Source organism: Ambystoma mexicanum, chromosome 8 (assembly GCF_040938575.1).
Source record: "Ambystoma mexicanum isolate Mex_15411 chromosome 8, UKY_AmexF1_1, whole genome shotgun sequence".
Lineage (NCBI taxonomy): Eukaryota > Metazoa > Chordata > Amphibia > Caudata > Ambystomatidae > Ambystoma > Ambystoma mexicanum.
The window spans coordinates 811996545-812021226 of NC_090929.1; the positions used below are offsets into that span (position 1 = coordinate 811996545).

At 45.5% G+C, this 24682-nt stretch overlaps 1 protein-coding gene across 2 annotated transcripts in view; it reads right to left on the reverse strand.

The window, feature by feature from the left end:
- The window catches only part of ZSWIM8 (zinc finger SWIM-type containing 8), a 3132642-nt gene that overhangs the window by 2003353 nt on the left and 1104607 nt on the right, over positions 1 to 24682 (reverse strand). For both annotated transcript variants that reach the window (XM_069610680.1, XM_069610679.1), the window contains one exon: positions 4670 to 4790. In XM_069610680.1, coding sequence (XP_069466781.1) covers positions 4670 to 4790 — 121 coding nt within the window. The remainder of the gene's footprint in view (positions 1 to 4669; positions 4791 to 24682) is intronic.

A 24682-nucleotide genomic window follows, 5' to 3' on the forward strand; every position in this document is an offset into this window, starting at 1 on the left:
TTCAGGAGACGAACACTGCAATATCTTTTGCTTGGCCTACAGTGGATTATGGGTATGAAAACAATCTTGGCACTACTAATACCTACAATTGGGCCAATATATATTCAGAAATCAACAATGCTTTTCAAGCAGTTTGCCTACTTTCCAAGTTTTCAGAGTTTCATTGCACATAAATATTAGAAAGGTTTGCTAACAATCTTGTTTGCCCTGTGAATTAACTGTATGCACATTAATCGCCTTTTCTGTAAAGTGGCACCATTTATTTCATAGTGAGGCTTCAAATATTTCTTTGCATACAGTGTTTTGTGAGTATGTAAATATCCCAGTGCATTTCTTACTGCTACAATCCTTAGGAGAGTCTACCTGACATTATAAATAAGCCCCAGCGGCTGTATTGGAGCCCGCACAGGAGCAGGGAGCTAGTGACAAGAGAAAATTCCTTGCGTGCGAGGAAAAAATAAGCCACTTTCAGAATTCAATTGCAAAGTTTCTGCCGTGCTGTACAGTGCAGTGAAAGACATGTGCCATTTGCACTGAAGGATAGGGATCTCTGGAAACATCCTAGCAAACTGTGTCTTGTTTATTTTCATCGCTCAACTGCTGAGGCTTTTTAATCTAATCATATTAAATTGTATTCTGTATTTAGAGTCTCTAACAACTGCTCCATGTTGTTTAACTGTTAAGAGTGAACTGCAGAAAGACCCTTAGTTAACAGGAGAAGTTACTGCATTAGTTACACCTCTGTGCAGTACAGCTACAAAGTATAAAGCAAACATGATTTTTTTTAAGGGGGACTTCAGTGAGACTTATTTGTTTAGGCTGAGGTAAGGAAGTGTTGGTAAACAACTCAAGGCCCTGTGATGAATCCAGGGAATGTGTCCCTTCTCCGCAAGGGGGAGCTCCCCCCTGTCAGACTATGGACGTGAGCCTGCTACACAAAACCCTCATTAGGGGATTGGGCAAGCAGGATCTCACTTGGAGTGACTCCACCTTACGGGAAAAAGAATCCCAATCTTTTACGATTGTAAGATCTCCCTTAAACCCAAAGACCCCAGTGTTCATAGCATACATGGGTATAGAGAGAAATGTTGACTTGATGGCATCTTTTGCCCATGGTTGGTGTGGATGCTGACCCCTCCTTTAAGCTGAAATCCCAGGACCAATGGGACCATCTCTCAGATTAAGACATCACATATAAGGAATCATACCCTTACCTGGAAGGCAAGAAGAGCGGACATGAATTCAGTAATCTGGGTGAAAGATGCGCAGAGCGGACGCTGCTGCAGCTGCACAGAGCGGACGCTGCCTGGAGGAAGGGCCACAGCCTATACTGGGTGGGCAGAGAGTTTGAAACGCTGTCAAGCCACAGAGTGCCGAAGGAGCGAGGCTCCCAGCTCTTTATCCGGGAGCCACCCCACCTCTGATAAGGTGGAAGACCGGCGTGCTAGGGAACAGGCCATGCTGGTGGAAGCACAGAACCAGTGTCTCGAGAAGGAGGAGAAAGCGGCTGATGGAGGGACTGCCGGTCCTGGGATAGAAGACCACGGAACAGCAGGTATGCAGTGTGTGAGCCAGAGAGGAAGGAGGGCGGTTGAAATCTACGGCGAGCCACAGGAACTTCAGAATCCTGTAACTCTGAGGCCCGTCGAGCCTAGTGAAGATGCACGCTTGAGACCTGAATAAGGGGAAGCAATATCCCTCATGACTAAAAGGACCCCTAGAAAACCAAGCACAGAGAAATACCTCAGGGGGTGAGCCAGAAGTGTATACCCAAGAAGTGGGTGCAGGTCAAGTTGTGCTGAGAAGAAGACCCGAGAGGCATCTAGGCAAATTGGGTTGTTCACTCACAAGAGATACAGACTTGAGACATAGATGTCTGAGGTGACCAGATAACCAAAGCGATTTAAGAAAGCGAAACACGTTATTCAGCACTGGGAAGCAGAACCCATAGGTGCACAGGGGACCATGAGGAATTACCACAAATGAGGTTAACTAGTCCAAAGGGGAGAGCCAAAGGGGCTACCAAAATTACCCTCATGGCTACAAAACCTAATAAAACAAGGGTGAGGTACACTTTTGTCAAGAGTGTATGGAAGGGCATAGCAATCCGCCGTTCATTTTGAATCAAACAACTGTTGTGACTTAGGTCTCTGAAAGTCTAAAAGGGAGATCTGCCTTATTATTCTGTGGATTATAACGATTGGAGGGAAACCAGACAAGGGAGTGCAAGGCTTTTTAGATTTGTGTTGGAACTGTGACGAGAGGTAAAAGCCTGGGAAGCTGAGAAGGACATTTCAGAATACATTTATTTTATTAGTATTCACCTGAACTACATTTTTGTATCTTTTATTTAGAGTGGAAGGGTCAGCTAGGTAGTTTATGGTTGGATAGGACAGTCTGGTGTTATGTAAGACGTCCTGACGAGTACCTTTGGTGTTTACTTTCTGCTATAGGGAACCCCATCATATCAATAGGGCTAGTTGAGGGACTGTCTTTCTTTTGTTAATGAAACTTGGGTATTCAATCTCTCCAGTTGTCCGAGTCCTACCTTTGGCCCACCACAGCGCAATTCTGTGCCCAGACTTTACACTTACTATTACTGGGTTACAAGCATGGTTCCAGTTAAGATTGTAGGTCAAGTATTTTTCTCCCCATCTGTTCAAGCTTGGAGTAATGGCATTCAGGACACTTATTTCCCCACATTCTGCAGAAATAAGGAACTCTACCAAAACAGGACAAGAACAGCTCTGCATCATCCCCAGAGAGGCACTGGATTTAGCAGCAGGTACAGCAAAATAAGTCTGTGCATGTTACACTAAAGACATTGTGCATAAAGCAATATGGACTTTTAGAAAAGCAGAAAACAAATGATCACTAATGAAGATAGTTTATCATTGTATCGTATGCATTTATGTTGGCAATACTTGTCTAACTTGTCATGCCATAACGAACATTCTGTTACCTTAAAATGATCTTCCCGCAAGTACAATTTGTCATTGTTGGTAAGGGTACTTTTCACGTGAGTTGAAATATATTTCAACTCTAGAACACCTATCCTTTCATAATCCATACTTCTTTCCACCTATTAATTCATGCAAATTAAAATATTGAATGTTTCCCTTACACTTCATCTCAAGATTAGGCAGTAATGTTAATAGAGCACCTTCTTATGCCACTGCTCGTATGGTATCTCTGATCCAAACATATCTGCACAATTTTGTGGGTGTAAGCAAAGTCCATTGGTTCATAATTGTTTTGAGATATATTCTTGCTGCCTATTTGTTATTGGGAGTATCTACCAGTTTTTAGAGAGTAAGTGACTGGACCTCTGCTCATATGCAAGATTGATTAGGAGTATGTGTTGTCACTGCTCTATTAGTCAGGCAATGTAATGCTGAAGGCAAGCATTAGTGCATGTATGCTGATCATCTACAGTACTCTGATGCATTTCGTCTCTTGACACAAACATTGTTTCCCTATGTCCACCTGACCATTGAATGCATTTAATTCTAGTAGCAGATGAACACTTATTGCATGTTTTATGGCACTCTCGTTTTGGTTGCCATTATATCATCTCACAAATAGTGCACCATGTCTGAAAAGTTTGACAGCCACTTGAGTTGTGATAAAAATGATTTGTTCTTTGTAATACATTTTCAGGCGAGGATTGTTTCTCCAGTGGCTGAACATGCCTGCCTTGCTTCTAAGCAGTGTTTGCCAGTAGAAAAATGAATAACCACAACTAACTTTGTTTATACTGACTGTAGAATGTTTTCTTTGATTGCATACATCCATGTTTCTCTGCACAGTAATACGTTTGCTAAGCACTGTGGCAGATCTTGAAGTTTTGGGTTGGATTATGGGCTCTCTAAGAACCACTTTTTTTAAAATCAAATATGTTTGAAATAGGTGCTGTAAATTGTACCTTTTATGCTGATTTCTAAAGATGTGTAGAGGTTGGGGAGGGGGAAATTTACTTCCACACTCACTTCTATGGTAATAGCTCACCGAGTATGCTTGCTCACAAAGTGGCTTTCATCATTAGTCAGTTGCGCACATGGAAAATAATGTTCGCACAAAAGCAAAACATTTCCGCACTTACAGAAAGATTACATGGAACACTGGTCAGGACCGAAAGCTAACAATAGCAATAGGTCGGGGATGTGAAGGGGGTTCCCTTGATGTGAATAGAGAGAAAAATGCAACATGAAAATCTGTCCTAGCAGTACAATCTATAACCAGGGATCTCAGGGCGCAAGAACATTCACAAGTTACTCTTGGATGTGCAATCAAAGAAGAAACGGGATAAAAATGGATCCGGGCATAGTGGAATAGAAGATAGAGGGTGGACATGATCAACCAGCAAGAGAACGGTTAGGGGAGTAAGGGCAGCACCCAGCCTGTATGCCAACATACAAGGTAAGGCTTCAGTTCATATACTTCTCCATAGGCAGTTTTGTATTGAGAATTCTACTTGTAGGAAGTCATAATGGAGAAAAAATACCCAACACTAGAAGCTCTTCAAAATTCCTAAAGGACAACCGACAAAACATCAGGTGACAGTGCAAGAGGAATAATTAAAGAAAATAGAACACATTACAAATACCAAATAAACATCAGTTACGAATTACAGGAAGAGCGTTATAGCAAGTGGAGCAAAGTTAATAACCTGAAGACTACAGGAGAAGGACCGCAGAACTTATGCAGAGTTTTCTTTATGTTGTCACTCAAGGTGGATTCATCCAAGTACCAAGTGCTCTGATCGGAGGCTGAAGGCCCAGCGGTGGGATCTGGAGGCAGAGAAAAAGCATACTGCAGTCATATTTTACAAATAATCATCAGGCATCATCTTGTTGGACAGCAATGTAATTAGCAAGCATCCTCAATGGTCGTACATTGAATTCCGAACATTGGGAATATTACAGTCCGTCTTATGCACTATCAACTTCGTAGCTCCTTGAATCTCAGTCGCTCCCCCAGTACAAATCATACGACTTAGAGAGATGTGGGATGAAGGCCAGGTTGGTATAGAGAAAGTGAGGCTAGGGACTACCAGTGCAGGAATCACTATTCTCAGAATTATGAATTTACAGGTAGGCCTGGTCCCCTTTCTACAGATGAATGCAAATACTTTGAAGCACAACAATATCTTCAAGTAAATATGAAAGATAGCAAGATGGATTGGGGTTTCCTCTTGAAAACATACAGGTTTATGTTATGTTAGTTTCTGGGTCCCTTATCTCTCACCTCAGCAGAAACATTAAAAACCTGCCTGTGTAATATTGATCAATGGAGGATACTTAATATAGTAAGGCTAAACCCCAGTAAAACAGAAATCACTGTAGGTAGAAATTCCTCTCGTAACTAGAAACCCAACTCGAAGCCAGAGTCACTGGATCAAAGCTATTCCGCAAACTGAAAAGTGGGAAATCTGGGCATTATACTGGGCAGCAAGAGCAGCTTGAGTCACACGTCAATCAAAAGGAATATAGGCATCTTTTCAAAACACAAAACACAACTGTTAGGAGGGTCTTTCATTACCACTACTGATTTAAGGCTCTAGTAAGCAAGCCTTTGTGAATCTGCAAGGTTTAACCTGGCACTTGGTAGAGTGGATGAGCAGGAAGGCTTAATATAATGAGATCAGGTGCTTGGAGTAATGACTAGTTAACTTACAAAAGAGTTTACCAAGGAATAGATTGTCTGCACAGGTAAGTCCAAATACATATTTATTACAAACCACAGATTCATTTAGCTAGAATACTACAAGTAAAAGCACTTTGTGCTTTTATATGGTCAGCTTGAATCTCAAAGACGGATGCCAGACCTATTGGGAGTCCTGTAAGCAATACGCTTCCTACCCCTTAAGGAAGAATCCCACAGACTGATTGAACAACACTGTGGAATTAATCTATTCAGGCAGCAGTGCTATGGGGCACACCCCCTAGGACATGATCCTTGGTACTTGGTGCTTTGGAGCTGCAGTCAGGGTACAAGCAGAGAGCTGTGTATAAATGACAATATAAAGGGCAGTTCTACAAGAATGTATCAAATAGGAGACATTTAACAAAAGAAAAACAGAGGTCGGTTACCTGGAAAAGGGTCCAAACTCTAGCATTAATTAAGAGTTCCAGGTAGCAGAAAGAACTTTTACCACAGTCTTAGCAAGCAAAGTAGAGGAATAACTTGGTTTGGCTAATTACCTAGTCAAGGAGAGGACTGACCAGATTAATTATTTGGTGGAAAGTTCGCAAAGTATGCCGTTGCTAGAACGTCTTCTCCCCTTTGTATCAACCCTTTTATGTGGGAGAACGAAGACACAGCATTGCATGATGCAACCCCGAGGTTAGAGGAATGCCGCTAACCATGTGACCACGCAGCGCATGCCACCATACTAGAGGAAAGGACCACTTGCGGCCGTTTCTGGATTCCATCATTTTGAGGGCAATCCGACCGTTTCTACGCGCTGCCGGGACTCCTCGTATCCTAACATATACATTCAGATATCCAACTGGGAAACATACCACAATTGAGAATTCATATAATTCAAAGCAACAATGTTCCAAGTGCTAAAGTGCGGTAAAATAGATGTTTGTATTCTCTGCAGGCCTCATACAAAAGAAGAATGAATGGTGCTTGTCAATAAGACTTGCAACCTTAACACAGCCCACTGTCCCAAAAGCCTAATCTAACCTAAGTACTGACCCTATCACTAATAACAAGGACTAACAAAAAGTTGACCAGAACAGGTCTAAGGATTCCTTCCACAATAACTGAAATGGTGGTGGGTTTCTGAACCCCCCCCCAGACCTTCACGCCCCCCCCAACGGACACCCCCACAATAATGTCTCTTTGGAGATTTCCAGACCTTTTGTACGGTGGAATAATTCAGAGTTCCACTACAAATGTAGTTTAACTATCTCGTTTCCTTGTACAGCAGACTTTGACTATGCCAATTAAATGGCGATTTCTCCACTATGGAGTATATTTTCTTTCAATCAACCTTGGGTTGTCTGCCACCTTCTTGCCTTGCTTCTTTCATCCTTAACCCCTTTTTGCAATCCGGATGCTTTCTCCAGGTCGTGGATTATTGAGTCCCTAGCTCCTTCTTGGGGTCGGATGGCTTTCACCCAGCCTAGGGTCTTCTGGCATCTCATCAGGCTGAGGGGTATTGACGGCTCTCTGCCCTCCTCCCAGGAACAGTCACATATCTTCTGTGTCGTGGCAGTGTTAGTCCGAGGAGTTGCTCTTCAGAGGCCGCGGGATTGCAGTTCAGATTCTTCCAGCATTCCCTGTGTTGGTTGGTCACGTTGGCCTCTTCTTCGGCCGTAGGCTTGTCAGTTCAACGGTACTGTTGTCTGTGAGTGCCAGTCAACCACTTCTGGACCAGTCTTGAGCCAGCAGCGTTCCACATGCTCTTTGGCTCCTCTGCACCAGATGCCTGCTGCATCAAGCTCTTGTGTCCCCCCACCCAGGACGATGCCCCCTCTTGTAGCTCGCTCAGCTGGACTTCCACTTCCATCTTCCCCCACGTGTTGCTCCCGCGGCATCTTTCCGGGCTCAAGCTGAAACAAGGTTGGATGATCCGTTGACTCAGTGTTTCTCGTAATGAGTGTCTGATAAGAGTCAGAAACCACACCAACCATTTCTATAGAGTCAGAAGTACAATTATATGCGTCAATCCCTATATAGCCAACAAACACATGGGACTTTTCACATGAGGGAGGATGAATAAAATCAATTTCTGGGGATTCCTTGTCCACTGAGGGGTTCGGGGGGTCACCCCAGTGGCATTCTGCTTGCCCATTCGCCTAGGGGGTGTTCAGTTAAGCAGGTGCGACTCCATAGTCCCAAAGAGTGTGGCTCCCCCTTGGGGAGAAGGGACACATTCCCTGGATTCGTCACATACGCTTTCCATTAGCTTTGAGCCCCCTCCAGTTGACTCAATGGGTAGCGACTGAGGAAGTCTACGTTATCTTGCTCTTTCAGTTTTGGGTGCTCTACTGTGAAAAACGGGTTTTAAATCCAGGTGGCACCTCTTGACCCAGGTGTTGGTGTTGTTCCTTAGCTATAGCCAGGTAAGGAGGGAATGGTCAGTGACTAGGTAGAATTTTCACCAGATTAGGAAATACCATAAGCTGGTAATCAGCCATTTGATAGCCAACACCTCAAATTCCACAATTGCATATGCATGTTCTCGAGCGAACAGTTTCCTACTGGTGTGCAGAACTGGATATTCTTGGCCATCATGCAACTGTGAAAGTACAGATCCCTAGGCATACCTTGGATGCACTGGTCTGAAGGATGAATTCCCTATTTAAGTATGGCATTTTTAATATGAGTTCATCACAAAGAATCTTTCTCAACTCAGTAAAGCTTCTTTCATATTGGCGAGTCAAGACAAGGTTTATCTGGGTGTGCATTCTGAAGCTCATCTGTAAGATTGGCAGTAATGGTCGAAATGTTTGGCAAGAACCTGTGGTACCACTAACCCCAGGAAAGCTCTGAGTTTGCTCTTCATTTTTGGTAGATGTGTTAAGGCAGCTGCCTTCACTTTCTCCATCTGTGGTTGTACAAGACCATTTCCTACAAGTAGCCTAATAGTTCACTGCATTCTGGGGTAGATGACATTTATTTGGGTTAACACAGAGCCCCACCTTTCGTAAAGTCCCAGTGATCTCAGAGGTTCCTCCTAGCTACTATTAAGGATCACTATGTAATCTAAAAAAACACTTGAGAATGCGAAATAAGGTCTTGGAACCTTATCCATAAGCCTTTGGAAGGTGGCCGGTGCCACGTGAAGGCCAACAGCAAGTAAGGTGACCTGAAACAGCCCTGAGGGGTGGAAAAGGCATATATTTACCGCTAGGATTCAATGGTACCTGCCAATAACCCTTGGAGACCTAAGTTGGCAATATACCTACCGTTACCTAGTTTTTGTATTAGCTTGTTGATTGAAGGGAATCGGATAATTATAAAAGACGGAGATGCAATTCAGTCTCAGAAAAATCGATGCAGAATCGCCAGGAGCCATCACATTTGGTGATGAAGACAATCGGGCAATAGGACTCCCACAACTGCAACATCTCGGCGATGTCTTCCTCTACAATCCTCCTGGGAACCTCAGGGATTCAATATGGGTTGAGATGGACGGTCTGTCCAGGTGGTGAACGGATGTAGTGGAAGATTTTTGACTCTCCCTGTTTCTTCAGAAAAGACCTCAGGGAATTGGTTCCACAAATCTTGTCGGTCCCTTTGTTGTATTTTATTAAGATTTTTCAGGATCAGGTTGAGTTTATTTTCAGTTTCTACTAAGAGGCTTGCCATGGTGACTGCTTTGTTTAACAGGGATCATCTTCTAAATCTTCAATACTTTTTTATTTTTTATTTAAAAAATAAGTGTATTCAGCCAATTTATCAGCTTTTTACAAAATTAAAAAAATATACACTTCATAACATATTTATCATAACAATAAAACTTTGCTTTTACTTCTCACAAATTCATATTCAAAGAAAAAGAAAATAAAAGGCGAAAAAAGAAAGAAGCCTTCAAAACAAGAGAAGAAAACAAAAATACATTAACCTAAAAATAAATACCCATTAAACAGCCAGAAACAACTAACAATCCAACGAATTTCAGCAGCTTTAAGACCTCCCCCCATGGTTATTGTATTATGCCCAGAGGCAGCTCTTTCCCAAAAAGCAGAGTTCGCAAGCCAGTCTTCGCTATAAACAAATTGTGAAAGGTGGTTTCTCTCAGTGCGATGCATTCAATCACAATATGTCTTACGGTTTGAGTCTACCCCACACCACACTCTAAACAGAGACCATTTTCCAAACCAGAATTATCTCTAGCTGCCCTTACCTCGCCGGTCAGAATGACATTCAAGCGAAACCTGAGGAAGTTAGATCTCTCCCTTTGGCTCGGAAATTCTATTAGGTAACCCAGAAGCGTCCCCCTAGATTTATCAAGAAACGAGAGTGCTTTAGCCAACTTCAAGTTTCGTACTCTATTAATTGTCTTAATCCAATCTCAATCCAATAGGGCTTTTTTCAGGCTCTCTGGGTTCCCCACCAACTCCTCAGAACTTTTGTCCAGCTCACTTAAACAGATCAGGGCCATTTCTTTCTATCTCATTACTTTTGGAGATTTACCCCGTCTCAGGTGAACAGCCAGATCTCCATACAGTGACACGCTCTTTCGGGCCATAATTAAACGATACAATACAAGTATCCTTTGCTCCAATAGGGCCGCAAGAGACGACAGGCCCAGCTCGTATTTTATACTATAAACTGGGAGAGAATGTGGTAGATGTAATACCCTCTTCCAAATTCGCCCCTCCAGTCTCTCCCAATTAAACTCCCAAGCCTGGAAATTCGACTCTAGCCCATAGAGCAGTTTGGGAATCACTGTCCCCCTATAGTAGCGTATTAAGGGCACCACAGAAAATGTACAATATTTTGACTTATGTTTTTTCATCTGCCAAATCAATTGATCAGTTAATGATTCCAAGCAAGCGGTTACTTTAGAGATTGAGGGTTAGCATAGAGTCTCAGTCCCAAGTATTTGATCTCCTTTACAGGAATTACAAGGCCATTTAGTGTCTATTCAGACTTGGGGATGCTTTTGCCCAAGTTTGAAAAACAAACACTCGTCTTTGAGGGGTTGATTATTAAGTCGTTGATCACTGCATAGCTCTCAAACTCCTTTATAAAGCCTTGAAGGCCTATTGGGGAGTGGTCCACTAGGCCCATATCGTCTGCATAAGCTAGCCAGCTCAATGGTTGAATCCCGATCTTGGGGGCTGCCAGGGCACACAGAATAAGGTCGATCCAAACCCCATATAGGACCGGCCTGCCCCTGGCTCACGATTTACCAATCAGCATGTGCATTAAATCCCCATGGAGTAATGTTGACAGGCCTTTTCTAATCCCGGTCTGATGTTTTGGGAGGATTCCAGAACCCTCCGCCATGCTTCCAGTTCAGTTCAACCAGAATCAATGAAGCAAAGATCTTACTATCAGCGTCAAGAATGGCGATCGGGCGATAGTTTAATGCCACAGCCCGATCGCCCCCCCCCTTAAAGATTGGAATGACTACTGCTGAGATCCATGAGTGAGGGGGTGTCCTCATACTCAAAGATGTTCTCAAACAGGTTATACAGCACCACAGACCATGCTGGGGCGTTGGATTTCAGGATCCAATTTGAAGTGGCCATTCAGCCCAGGGGCTTGTGAAGACAAAGCTTTAAGTATCAAGTCTTCAATTCGTTCCCTCGTGATGGTCAGATTCCACCGAGCCGTTATTGGACAGGGTACACTTTCCTCAATCTTTAAACCGTACAGCTTCTGAAAAAGAGTGTGTCACGCCTCCTCTGAAACCACATTACACTGGAGACCCAACTGCGATTTTTTGCCATAGTTAACTAGTTCCTAGAAATTTCTGGAGTTGTTTCTAGAGAGAGCACTCAACATCGTCTTCCCATCCCTTGGTTAACCCATGGACCTTTGGCCTTTTGACCAATTTTTGTGTCATTCAACAGGGATTTCCGCTTAAAATCTATGACCTGCGGGTCTCCTTGGCAATACTTCAGTGCACAAATTGCTCTTCCAAGTTCTTTTTTCTTCCACTGGGTTGCTTAGTCAAAATCCTGTTGACAACAAGCCCCAACCTTTGTGCTCATCAAGTTGGGAGCTTCCAGTGCCCAGATGAGGTCAGTGTAATTAAGAGGGGTACAGGGCCGAAAAAGATCGCTAGCGGTCGTATAATCCAGGAGGCGATCTAGTTTCAGATTTAGAGATTCTCCCCCTCTTTGAAACTTAACCACCCTATTTCCACCCTGGTTCATTTCCAGCTGTAACTGTTAAACCTTACGGATCAGACTAATACCCAAATTGAGGCTAGCTGACAAGATGTTGTGATCGCTTCTGTCCGTCTCATTGATCTTAAAATCAACAACAGTCCAATAGGAATTTAGACAAACAGGTAACTGATCACCGAGCTGTTACGACTATTGGACCACGTTGGCCTCAACGCTTCCTCTCCCCCAATACACCCATTCACCATGTTCAAATTCCATTCGGACAAGAAATCCAACCACTTTTCACCATTGAACAGGGAATTCGCATTTACCTTGCCATTGGTCTTAACTGTAAGGCAAGAGGCATTCAGCCCCCTCTCCCCCCCCCGTTCCCTCCCCCCCTCAAGTATTATTTCCATGGGTGACTCTTCTTTCATTACGAGAGAGAGAGAAGAGAGCTGCGAGAAAGAAAAAAGAAAAGTTGAAATTGCAGGTTTGCAGTAGATGTTGATCACAAATAAACAAAACAACTGACCATGTACCCTAAAATGAGCACAAGCAGCACAAATACCTTTGTTATGGACTTGAATTTCCGCTATATTCAATAATATTGAATTCCTAATTGCTATTAATACGGCACCGGGCGGGCGTCCCCCATTCCTGTGTTTTGCTTTCTGTTCTATGATGGTTAACCCATCTACATTAATGGAATTCAATAGCCAGGTTTCCTGGAACAAAATCGGTAACATAATTAAACTCTCTAAGGTTGTGAAAACATTAGGCATATACATTGACTCCCCGTTATCCTTAACAAGACAGACCAACGCCATGGCCTCATCCTCTGCCTATACATGTAAGCTTATCACTGCTTGCAGACCCTACTTGATACCGTCTAAACTGTATCAAAATAGCAAGACCCTTAGTCCTCTCCAAACTTGTCTATTGTAATGCACTTTATCCTGGTACCTCACAATGGAACCTTAATAAAATGCGAATTATTCAAAACCATGCGATCAGGGCAGCTCTGAATATCTCAAGGAAACAATACATCTCTGAAACCAGACATTCCTTAAATTGGCTAAACATCAAGCAAAGAATTGCACTTAAAACACTGTCCCTCGCCCATAAGTGCTCATCTAATCGGGCACCTAAATACTTGTGCAACATTATCACTCGCAACACCTCAACCTGCCCAACCAGAACAGCTCAGTCGCACTGCTTCAAGATCCCACGGTTCAAGCAACAAAGAGCAGGTGGCATCAGCTTCCCAGTCCTTGCAGCAAAAAACTGGAGCGCCCTCCCTATATCACTAAGAGATTAACCTTCTTACCTATTATTCGGGAAAAATGCCAACGCATGGCTTCAGGAGCAATACTTCAGCTCTGTTGTGTAATTACGACTTGGCTCAGCTAGAATCAGACACTCTAACACAATAGGTATATTACATAACTATCATTTCTTGTCTGTTGTGTTAGTGTGTGCTCCTCTCTTGCACCATGCTGTACTGTAATTACCCTCCACGTTTGCCCTAGGACGCCCACCCCAGGGGCATCATGTTCATATATAATGTAATATACTTACTTTTGATGTATATATGCAATGTCCTTATGTAACATAATGTCTATGTTCTTGTAACTTGTAAGCATAGAGCCCAGATGCCTATGGGCTTGGCGCGCTCTACAAATAAATAAACTAAATCAAAGCCTCCAAATATAGTTTGGAGCATAGTGGTATTCTTAAAACTCCTGGAATCCCGTGGATACAAACTCAAAATCCTAATCTGATCTCTAACTAGAGCTGCTCCTCGGTCAATCTGAATCGACAAAATTGTTTGGTCAGGATAGTTGGGAGAGTGGCAAGGATGTTATCCTTCTTCAGACCAGTCAGAGTACACTCCCCAGCCCAGGTCTCCGCCTGGTCCTCCTTTGGGGTTTCACCGATGACCTTACAGTTTAATGGTAGAGAGTTTGAAATCGCCAGACCTTGCTTCTCCAATTTGTCCGCCACTGCCCATAGAGCTTCGCCCCCCAGGCAGGATTTCAAACCCAACTCCACGAGATCAGTTCTCGAGTTGTATGGAAAACACACATATTCAATGTCATAAGGGGAAAGCAGGCAAAATGATGGAATTTTTTGGGTGATATTCAAGATCGAACTCCTGTGTTGAGGAACTGCCCCAGATGTTTCATGCTATTAGACCCTAGCCAAATTTTAGGAATCCCGAAGATACCGGGGTTGACATGACACCCAGAGGAGATGCTACTGCTGCTATTGGTAGTAAAACAGCAGGAGCATTAGCCGGGCCCACATTTCTACAGGAGCTCGCAGCCAGATAGTCCAACAATACTTGGGTAGGGTTCCCGACGGGTAAGGGTCCCGAAGGTGAAGATCCCGTTATTGTATTCCTGTCCCTCCAGAATATTGGAGCCAGCTTGATTATCTTTTTCGGAAACTCAGGGGCGGGAACTACCACGACCGGAACCGAGTCCGGAGGGTCAACAGTTTGGGATGCCGACTCCACACAATGTGTGTCTGAGTGGTCTACAGGCAGGATAGAATCACAATTATTCTCTGGTCCGTTCATCAAATTTGAATTTTCTTTTCTTTTTTAAGCCTTCAGGAAGACGGTTGAGGCCTAAGTTCCGATGCTTCTGGAGTTTCAGAAGCCTTATCCATGACATTGAAGAATTGCTGATTCTCCGCTCTACTCGATTTATTCGTTTTCAGGTTCTTAGTTTTCCTGTGTGTGGGATGTATTTACCCATGCATCCGGGCCCTACCTCAAAACTGGGCAGTACTGGCATTGAAAACATCATAATGGCCAGAGCTCCCCAGAAAATGCACAGGAAAATCCCATTTTGCCTATATTGTGAGTTCAGAGATGCAATGCTGATTGCCAAAAGCAAACCCATACTGTTGGGAATTCATTTTTCTTGAATGTCAAATATGGCAAAATCATGGGCACAGAATTACTTTACTGCAGAAACACACCAATGCCATGTCCTGAACATGGACAATCTACTCCATATAATATCACTTGCTGAAAGGAATCAATCTAAAAAAAAAAAATCCCAAGGATGGATGCAGTAACCACAAAATCCTGATGGTGGCGCTAGCGGTCTAAACTCTGACAGGAGAGCTGTCTTGCAAACTGCATGAGTGCAAAGAAAGGGGTCTTATTTCATCAAAGGTTCAAAGGGGTTGCCTGTCCTGAGAACTCTTGACACTTCAGAACTCAACACAAGAAGCCAGGAAATAACAGGGTTCTGTTAATTAAATGCAAAGTGGCCCCCTGGCCTCCTGATGTGAGCTTGCCAGACACCACACAAAGGACCCTTTCCTCTGAAAGGAATATGTTAATTCTGGATGTTTGCTGTCAACAAAGATCTGCCAGCCAGCAGAGATCTGTGACTGACCCACCCAAGTCTTGGAGGCGGACTTCAACACTCTGAGGACTGAATTGAAAGTAAAATATATATTTTACAAAAACACTGATAACTCTTTGTAATCAAATGACAGAAATGTATAACTTTGAGAGCTTTAATTTAAAAAATGTACCTTTAATTCAAGCCCAAACTCCAATTTGTGTGATGTTCTGGGGCAAAACCCCATTGTTTATTAATATTACAGACTCCCTGTTTCAGCTAGACAAACGAAAATGCATTGGTATGTGGGTAGATATGTGAGGAACAGTTGTATAAAATTTAATGAAGATCCAATGTTGTTCAGCACATGAAAAAGTGCTAGAAGTTGCCATTTTTGAATGCAAGCTCCTAGAAAGAGCAGATTTGGACAGAGACATGGCTAAATTCAGCCACACCATGTATGTGTAATTTCAAACAACTGTGTAACTGTGAAATATGGATTTTGATCATATATAGATTTGGGTGCACAGATGATAGGGGAGTTGTTTCAAGAGATCATAAATGGATGACATCACTCTAACTCACAGCTCCTTCGCCAATCAAGTGAGAAATGAAAGCTTGACCAATCGCAAGTAGAGAGGGGTAGGGGCTGGTGATGCTGCATACACCCCCACTCTAAAAACACATAAAAGCAGAGAGTCAGGACAGATAGAGACCTTCAATTCCATTTGCTGCAACGCACTCTGCCGGACCATACAACATCCAGAGATCCAGACTTCAAATTCATCAACCTCCAGAAAGCCAAACTAGAGACCAGACCAGAGAGAGAAAGCAGTGCTGTGCCCAGAGAGAGACCAGAGCCCAGTCTAAAACCCTGACCAGATCCCGGACGAGCCCCCAATTTGTAAGAGGATTCAATTCAGTATTCTTACATAAACTATTTGTGAGAGGTGAATGGGCTGAGCAGGGCCAGGAGGCCTGGTTGCAGGCCATCACGCGACAGGCCACTGAAACAGGGTCAGACTTATGGAGAGATCAGGGTCCATTACATGTGGCCCTGAGTGAACTATATATGGCTCCTAAGGCCAAAGATGAACACGACAAGATTGTTAGGATAGCGGCATATTTATATTTATATATGGGAGCCATACAGAATAAATGTGCTGAAGGCCATGATCTGGCAAAAAGGCAACAGATGGCGTTAGAGAAGGCCCAATCTGATCTGGACTCTTCTGAGCAAAGGCTGCACAGAAGCCAGGAGTCAGAAAATGAGACCAGACAGTACATCACTAAAATAAAGGAGGATATGGATGTGCTGCAAAAGGAAAAGTCAGAACAGGATACCAGATTTCGGGCCTTGCAGAAGGAACACCAAGAAGGTTTGGACTCACTACTGCAAAGCCAGAAAAAGCTGGAGCAACAACTGGACTTCAACAGGGTATGTGCTGAGCAGGTAGTCACCCTGCAAGGCCACCTAGATAGGGAAAAGGCAGAGAGCAACAAAATAATTCTGAAAGACCTGGATACCCAGGCAAAGTTTGATCAGGAGCGCCAGAAAGCTGGTGCCTTCCAAAGGCAAAGGGACGACCTGGCAGCACAGATGCAGGCTCTCAGTCAGGAAAGAGACACTTTAGGCCAGGAAGTCTGCCACTTAAAAAAGGAAATTGAAGAAAATCACCTGGCCCTCCAGGGGCGGGGTGACCTCCAAAAAGAAAACCAGAACTTGGTAGAGCACGCCAGAAGGGTGGAGGATGCTCTAGCAAGAAAGGAGCAGGCCAATAGGGACATTGCCCAGGAGGTAACCCTCCTGCAGCAAAGACTGGCCCAGTGCTCCAGGACCAATCAGGAAGCACAGAGGGAAAATGAGGCCCTCTGTCAACACAATGATAGGCTCCAACAACAGGTAGCGATGCAGGAGAGACTGATAGAGTCTAGTAAGGCCTTAACTGAGGAACTGAAGGCACAAATGCAGGCTCTTGCATTGCACCAGGGAGCAGGGGCGGATAGAGATGAGGTCCGCTGGGAAAGAGAGACTCCGGACCATAACCTCAGGAGCCCTAACACCAGGGGCCTTCATCTCCCCCAGTCCCTGGACTCTACCACCCCCATGTCCCCTGGCGCACATGAGCACAGGGCCACAGGGATGGCAGATTACTATCCAGCTAAAAGTATGGGGCTCATAGGCCAGTACCACTCAGGAATGGAGGGGTGGGCATCCGGGTATGGGCACCCAAGTACAGTACAGTTCAGTGGGGAACCCCAGGAGAGTAGGCCCATTAAGGGCATCCTGAAAACCTCTGCCCAGTTAGGTCAGTGGAGGGGGTACCCATCAAATCCTGGCAGCAAGGAGGAATCTGAAGACTCCTCTGAACTGCGCAGGACACAGGAGACCAGGTCCCCACATTCTGCCAACCATTCCCAGGCTCGCAGAATCCGGGAAAACCTGGAAGAGCAGACAGGAACCTCTGGGAGCAGTGCCTCTGAGTCAGAGGATGAATGGACAAGGGTTACCCGAACCAAAAAGGCCAATAAGGCAAAAAGGGCCTTGCTTAAGGACCCCTTAAAGCAGATTAAGGCGATCAGGAGCGTCATCACGCCTTACCATAAGAACGCTAAGTATTCTGTTTGGGAGCACTTAGAGTTGTTTGAGCAAATGATGGAGACTTTCCATTTGAAGGACAGCCAAAGCTGTATTCAATATGTAAAGTGGACCTTCTCCCCGGAATACTCCAGTTTCTTTGCGGGGCTGGAGGACCAAAATCATTTAAGATGGTCCACCTATAAGGCGGCCATCTTGAAACATTTTTCCATTTATAGAAATCCTCAAGAGGCTCGCAAGGCAGCCTACAATTTGCAATGTGGGGAGGATCAGGCCCCACAAGAATTTGTGCAAGAACTGAAACGTGCTTTTGCGCAGACCACCAGAAGGGTGCGCACAGACAGTAGAGAATTCATAAATACATTTTTTCATGCCTTGCCCAAATACATAATGACCCAGCTCGTGAGGGATTTTCACGAGAAAAGATCTTTAGACTGGGTCCTTGAACAGGCTACCCGGATCTATGAGGTGCAGAAACCGGTAGATAGCAAAAATAATGCCCAGAAAAACCCCAAAGCCAACAGCACCCCTGCTGCTGCCAAGGTGGCAGAGGTAAAGGTCACCCCCGTTTTGGATTTGGAGATGGGGGGGCCTAAAAACCTACCTGCACCTAATAATGCTAGGCCCAGGAGGTCCTCGGGTCAGTCACAGGCAGGGAGCCAAGGAGGCAGCCCCACAAATGGGGTCCCTCGCTCTCCTGATTATGTAAGTCCCCGTTACAAGGGAAATCGACCCATCCTGGGTTATGTGTGGACTCCTCCAGCCCAAGGGGGGGGATCCAGCCAAGCACCTAACCCAGGGAACTTCCCTCCAAACTTCCCACAGGAGGGCAGAAATTTACCAAACCCTGGGCAGAACTTTTTCCCCAGCTATCCACCCGACTTTCAGCCCCAAAACCATCCATCCTTCTTTCCCCAATTCCCTGAGCCCAGACCACTGAATCCGGGAGAGGGGAGGCCAAGGGTGGAGGGGTACCCAAATCTTCCCAACCCGGGGTATTACCAGAGGAGGGACAGCTACCCTTCCCGGGATCAGCCCAGGGGAGAAAACAGGGCCCCGTATCAGCCTGAGCGGGTTTCCCAGTTAGAGCGCCAGGTTCAAAACATGGCGCGGGATCTGGGTCACATACTGAGGGCTCAGCAGAACCCTCAGATGGGCGTGCCGGCGCAGAACGCACCCAACTCTGGACCTGGTGCTCCAGAACAATGACGGGGCAGCACCCCGATAACTCACCGGTTCCCAGGGAGGAGGCACAAGGGGAAGGGGGGTGGCCTTGGAGGAAGCTTCCTTCCTCACTTGTAAACAGCCCCTGGAAACCCAGGAACCGGAAACAAAATCTCTTGCCCCTGAAAGTCTGCCTCCTAAGGAGCAGAGGGGGGGTAGGAGAAACAAAAGACCCAAACAGACTCAGTTTGAGGAGGAGGTACAGATCTTCCAATTTGAGGGAGAGGGATCCTCAGAGGATCCTGGGAAAAGGATCTTCTCCTTCAGAGAGGGGGGAACTCCTCCCAAAGAAAAATGTGTCCCTAGGGATGCAAATCCAGACTGGGGAGATGTGGAGACTGAGCTACCGCCGCCCACCATCTCATCCCAGAACCAACAGCAAGAAAATCCCCTGGTTCAAACCCATCCTGGTGACTGCCTCCATAAAAGGGGGGGCGGCCCAGAACCGGAGCCAGGGGAACCCACAATGGCTCTGATCTCCAGTTGCCAAATTTTTCTTTCAGATTCCCAAGGCTCTCCACAGAATTCTGCCCAAATCTCTTCGCTAGCGATGTCCAAAACCAGAAAATTAGCCCACCAGTTGTCCAAAAATGTACATTATCTGTGCCCCCTTGAGGAGAAGGAGGGAAGATATTATGCCCCGGTACAAGTACAGGGGCAGGGTACAATCTCGGCACTGGTGGACACTGGATCTCAAGCTACCCTTCTGTCCAGAAGGGCCTTTGACGAACTGAATGCAGGAAGGGGAGAGAATTACCAAATTCCTCTCACCTCTCTTCCTGGACAACTCCAGAACTTTGACGGGAAGGAAATTCCCGTTGAGGGGACGGCAGACTTGGACATTAAAATTGGGCGACATAAGTTGAAACACCCGGTAATAGTTGTGACCCCAGAGGGCACCCCTTGTTTACTAGGGAATGACCTCCTGAGAAGGTTGTCACCCCTAATAGATTGCGTAAACAAGGTCCTCTGGACCCAGACTAGCCGACCAATAAAATTAAAACAGAGTGTTAACCATGTTAGTTTAAACGGCACCTGCCACATGGTTGAACAAAAATCTGACCAAGTAGAATTTCACTTCCAGAACAACCAGATTCCAGACGTGACAGTAATAGCAGTAGGACAACAGACTGGTGATGGAGGGTCCTCTCTATTTCTGAAAATCAACCTTCCCTCCAGTCTAAAGTGGTACTCCACGCTGGAAGGAAACACTCTGAGATTCTATACTAATCCACAATCAGAAACGCCCACTCCTATAGTCCAGAAAGATGTGAAATCAGCTCAGAGCCTGGCTGATATTCAGCAAATTGGAGAGCAGTTGTTCATCCCTGTCCAATTAAATGATGGGAAGGACTCTGTTCTCGCTCGAGTGTGTGTGAACAACGGTAAGAGCTTCATCAGCGAAGCCATGTTCCGCCAACTCCCAAAAGATCCAGCCATTCCCAACTTCAAACTGATAGACAAATGGGAAATGGACCTGGAAGCACCTAATTCCAAACATCTCCTGCCAAGCAGGTGTATGCTCAAAATCTCCATTGGCAACAAGAGCATAGTCCACAATTGTTGGGTCGTGCGAGACGTCCCTGCCGCCTTTTACTTAGGCAGTGACATTCTCAATCGCTTTGCCATTAGTTTGGACCTAATAAACTTCAAAGCTTGGTCCCGATTAGCGGATAATCCCATGGGCTTTGATGATCCAGAAAAAGCATTTAGGTCAGCTCAATTGCTACCTTATGCAGTTGAAATTCAGGTTAAAGAGGAAGTCACCATCCCAGAAAGGACCCGACAATTCTCCCTGGAAGTGAAAGTCAAAAGGGGACAAGAGTTGAAAAACCCTGATGCTTACATACATCTAAATGCTTCTCTCCAACAGCAAGGGTTGGGGGTAAACCCAACACCATTAGTCAACATAGAACATGACACCATTCCAATAGAGGTGGATAACAGCGACTTAAAGAGTATTACTCTAGCCGCAGGCACCATTATTGGAATGGCGGTTGATGACCGACATTTCTCCATTGATCTTGGAAATGAACTGTTAGGACCAATCCCCAAGGACTGTTTTGACAGTGACAGTGAGGACAATACAACACCAGACAGGATTTTTACCCGGCATGGGGGGAACTTCCTGGTGTACACTTCCTGCCCCTATGGTAAGGAAGATGTGACTTCAGGAGGGATGAGGTGATTTTCCAGGTCCATGAGGGCTGCCTTTCCCACCTGAAGCCTCCAGTCCAAATCAGCACTCTGACCAGGGACTTCTCCACCCAGCTGGAGGAGGCCGCTGAAATAGCCAAACCAGAAGTCTTTCCAGGCTTCAGGCAGATGGTGGAAGAGAGAGTCAACCTAGCTGATGCCTGTGTGACACTGGAACAAAAGCAAAAGTTGAAACAAGTTTTCTTGGATTTCCAAGATCTCTTTGCGGTAGACTCATATGACTGTGGTCGCACTGACATCCACACAACAACAATCCCCACGGACCCTGGCATGACTCCTGTGTTTGTGAAGCAATATCGCTTGCCTCTCGCATCAATGGAGTCCCTTACTGAAATAATTAGGAACCTTGAGTCCCGGGGAATAATCCGTCCAGTCCACAGCACCTTCAATAATCCGGTGCTGGGAATATTGAAGCCAAACGGCCAGTGGAGACTCTGTGCCGACCTCAGGGAGCTCAACAAACGGGTCCATACTTCCCGATGGCCTCTGCCCTACATTGACCAAGGGCTGGCCCAGATCCAGGGGTCACAGGTATTCACTGCAATAGACCTGACCAATGGATACTGGACTGTGCCTGTCAGTAGGGAGGACCAATACAAGCTGGCTTTTACCTTTGGGGGCCAGCAGTACACCTGGACCCGGACTCCCTTCGGATACCTCAACTCCGGCAATGAATTCAACATTTTTCTACACAAGGCCATGCCTGACTTGGGTGCAAGGGGTAACCTGGCTTATGTAGATGATGTCCTCATCAAAAGTTCATCTGTGGAGGAACACATAGCGGAGATCCGTTATGTTCTGACACAGTTGAGGGCTGCCGGAGCAAAACTTTCCTTTCAGAAAGCACAGTGGTGTAGAACCCGTGTTAATTTCTTGGGGCATGAGATTACTCCTCAGGGTCTCTGTCCCCAGGAAAAGAAAGTGGAAGCACTTCAGAAACTGAAAGACCCCACAACTCTGCGGGAACTAAGGAGCCTCCTTGGACTGACTAATTACAGCAGAAAGTTCATTGAGGGCTACGCAGAGATCACCAGACCCCTGATTCATCTCCTGAAGGGGGGGGTCAAGTGGGAATGGGGTCCAGAACAAGCCGAGGCGGTAAAACAACTCAAAAGAAGCCTCTCACAAGCGCCTTGCCTAGCTTACCCTGTCAGAAACAAGGAGTTCTTCCTGGAGACGGGGTTCTCTGATACGTGCTTGACGGCAGTATTATACCAAAAGCATGACAAGGTCAATAAAGTAATCTCCTATGCGAGCAAAACTTTATCCTCTGTGGAGGAAAAATTCAACGATTGTGAGAAGGCACTCCTGGCAACGGTGTGGGCATTGAAGAATTACCGCCCGTTTATCCAGGGGGAACACATCATAGTGGAGACTCCACACCAGCCTCTGCAATATCTCCAAAGTGACAGAATCCGGGCCGGAAATGTGAGTAATTCCCGAATTACTTCCTGGATTCTGTCAATGCAAGGCTTTCCTGTGGAGGTCAGATATGGCCAAAACAAGAAGAGTCCCCTCGCGCAAGGTCTGGCTGACTTGCACGATTGTGCCAGAGAAAACTGTCTCGAGGACGAAAGTCTGAAAATCAAGGACAACATGGAGGCATACCTTAATTCCCCACACAAAGTCTTTGAAGAAGACAAGTGTGAGGGAATGCCCACTGTGTATGTGGATGGATGCTCTTACCATGTTGACAACAACGGGGAGAAAGAACTGGTGGCCGGTGTAGGGAATGCATGGGTGAATGAGTCCCCAGAACCCTCCGCTGGATACAAAATTGGTCCCCGAAGTAGTCAGGTGGCAGAATTGATGGCTGTGCATCAGGCCATCCTCACTGCTGTCCAGCATCAACTCCACGAACTAGTCATAATCACAGATTCGGATTATGTACGGAACGGGTTCGTGGAGCACCTGGTTAATTGGAAAACCAGAGGCATGTTATGTGCTAACAACAAACCCTTGAAACATGGGAAGTTGATCCAAAACATTGATGATCTGGTCACATCGAATGGGATGACCATCTACTGGAAAAAGATCAAGGGTCATTCCAAAGTAGAGGGACCAGACAAAACTGGAAATGACTTAGCTGATCAGCTGGCCAAAACCGGGGCCATCCAAGGGGATCTAATTGAGATTGAGTCCCTGTTGGGGGAAATCCAGGTCACTGCTATCACTAGGTCCCAGACAAATGCTCACAACGACCTTTCAATTGCACAATGGAGTAAGGAGACCCCTGATGATGATTTGATTACTGCTCAGAAGGGGGATCCAATTATTGGTAAATTTTACCAGCACCTTGAGGACCCTGAGAACTTTCCCCTGACGGATACCGATTACATTGGGAAAGAGGACCTAAGAGTGTTGATGAAATGTCCAAAAATGTTCCGGATCCAAGACGGTTTGCTGGTAAGGAAATCCAAAGCTGGCCATGATCAGTGGGTGGTTCCTACCTCATTCCGAAGCCTGATGTTAAGTCACGCCCATGATGCGGCCACCGCCGGTCATAGGGGGTTTCACACAACATTGGAAATCTTAAGAGAGGTTGCATACTGGCCACACATGGGGCAGGACCTCGACCAATACTTGAAGGGGTGTCTTGTGTGTGCACAATTTCAGCCATCATCCCTCACGCACCGTGCGCCTCTCCAAAAGAGGGGGATGACACTGCCATGGTCAGATTTACAAATCGACTTTGTAGGCCCTGTGATTCGCTCGGCTAGGGGGAATAAGTACATGTTGACTGTGACATGCTTGTTTACCAAGTGGGTGGAATGTCTCCCAGCCCCAAATTGCAAGGCAGAAACTGCAGCTGCCTTGATGATTAACCACATCTTTTCCCGTTTTGGTCTACCTCAAAGGATTGAGTCAGACAGAGGTAGCCACTTCACCAGTGAAGTAATGACAAAGATGTGGGAGATACTGGGGGTCAAAAGGAAGTTGCATATTGCTTATCGGCCAGCTTCTTCTGGGGCAGTAGAGAGATATAACCGGACAATTGTGAGCATATTAAAGAAGTTTGTGGCAGATTCTGGGCCAAGTTGGGATATCCGATTACCTCTGGTCCTAATGGCCATCAGATCTACCCCTTCATCTGCAACCAAAATGTCACCATTTGAGTTGATGACTGGGCGCAAGATGGTGCTTCCTCAGCATTTGCTCTACAGGACCCAAGAGCAGACACTGATAAATGCCTCCACTACTCATGAGTATGTAGAGAATTTAAGGAAACACCTCCAACATGCTTTTGCTTATGCTCAGCGGAATCTAGAAAGATCAGCTGATAGCATGAAGACCCATTATGACCTGAAAACTTCCAGGAAGGAATATCAGGTGGGAGACCGGGTCTATCTATACAACTTCCAAAGGAACCAGGCCAAGCAGCGCAAATTTTTGCCTACATGGAAGGGACCCTTTGAGATCGTCGATAAGATCTCCCCTGTGGCCTACAAGATCCGCATCCCCAAAGGCGGTTCGGC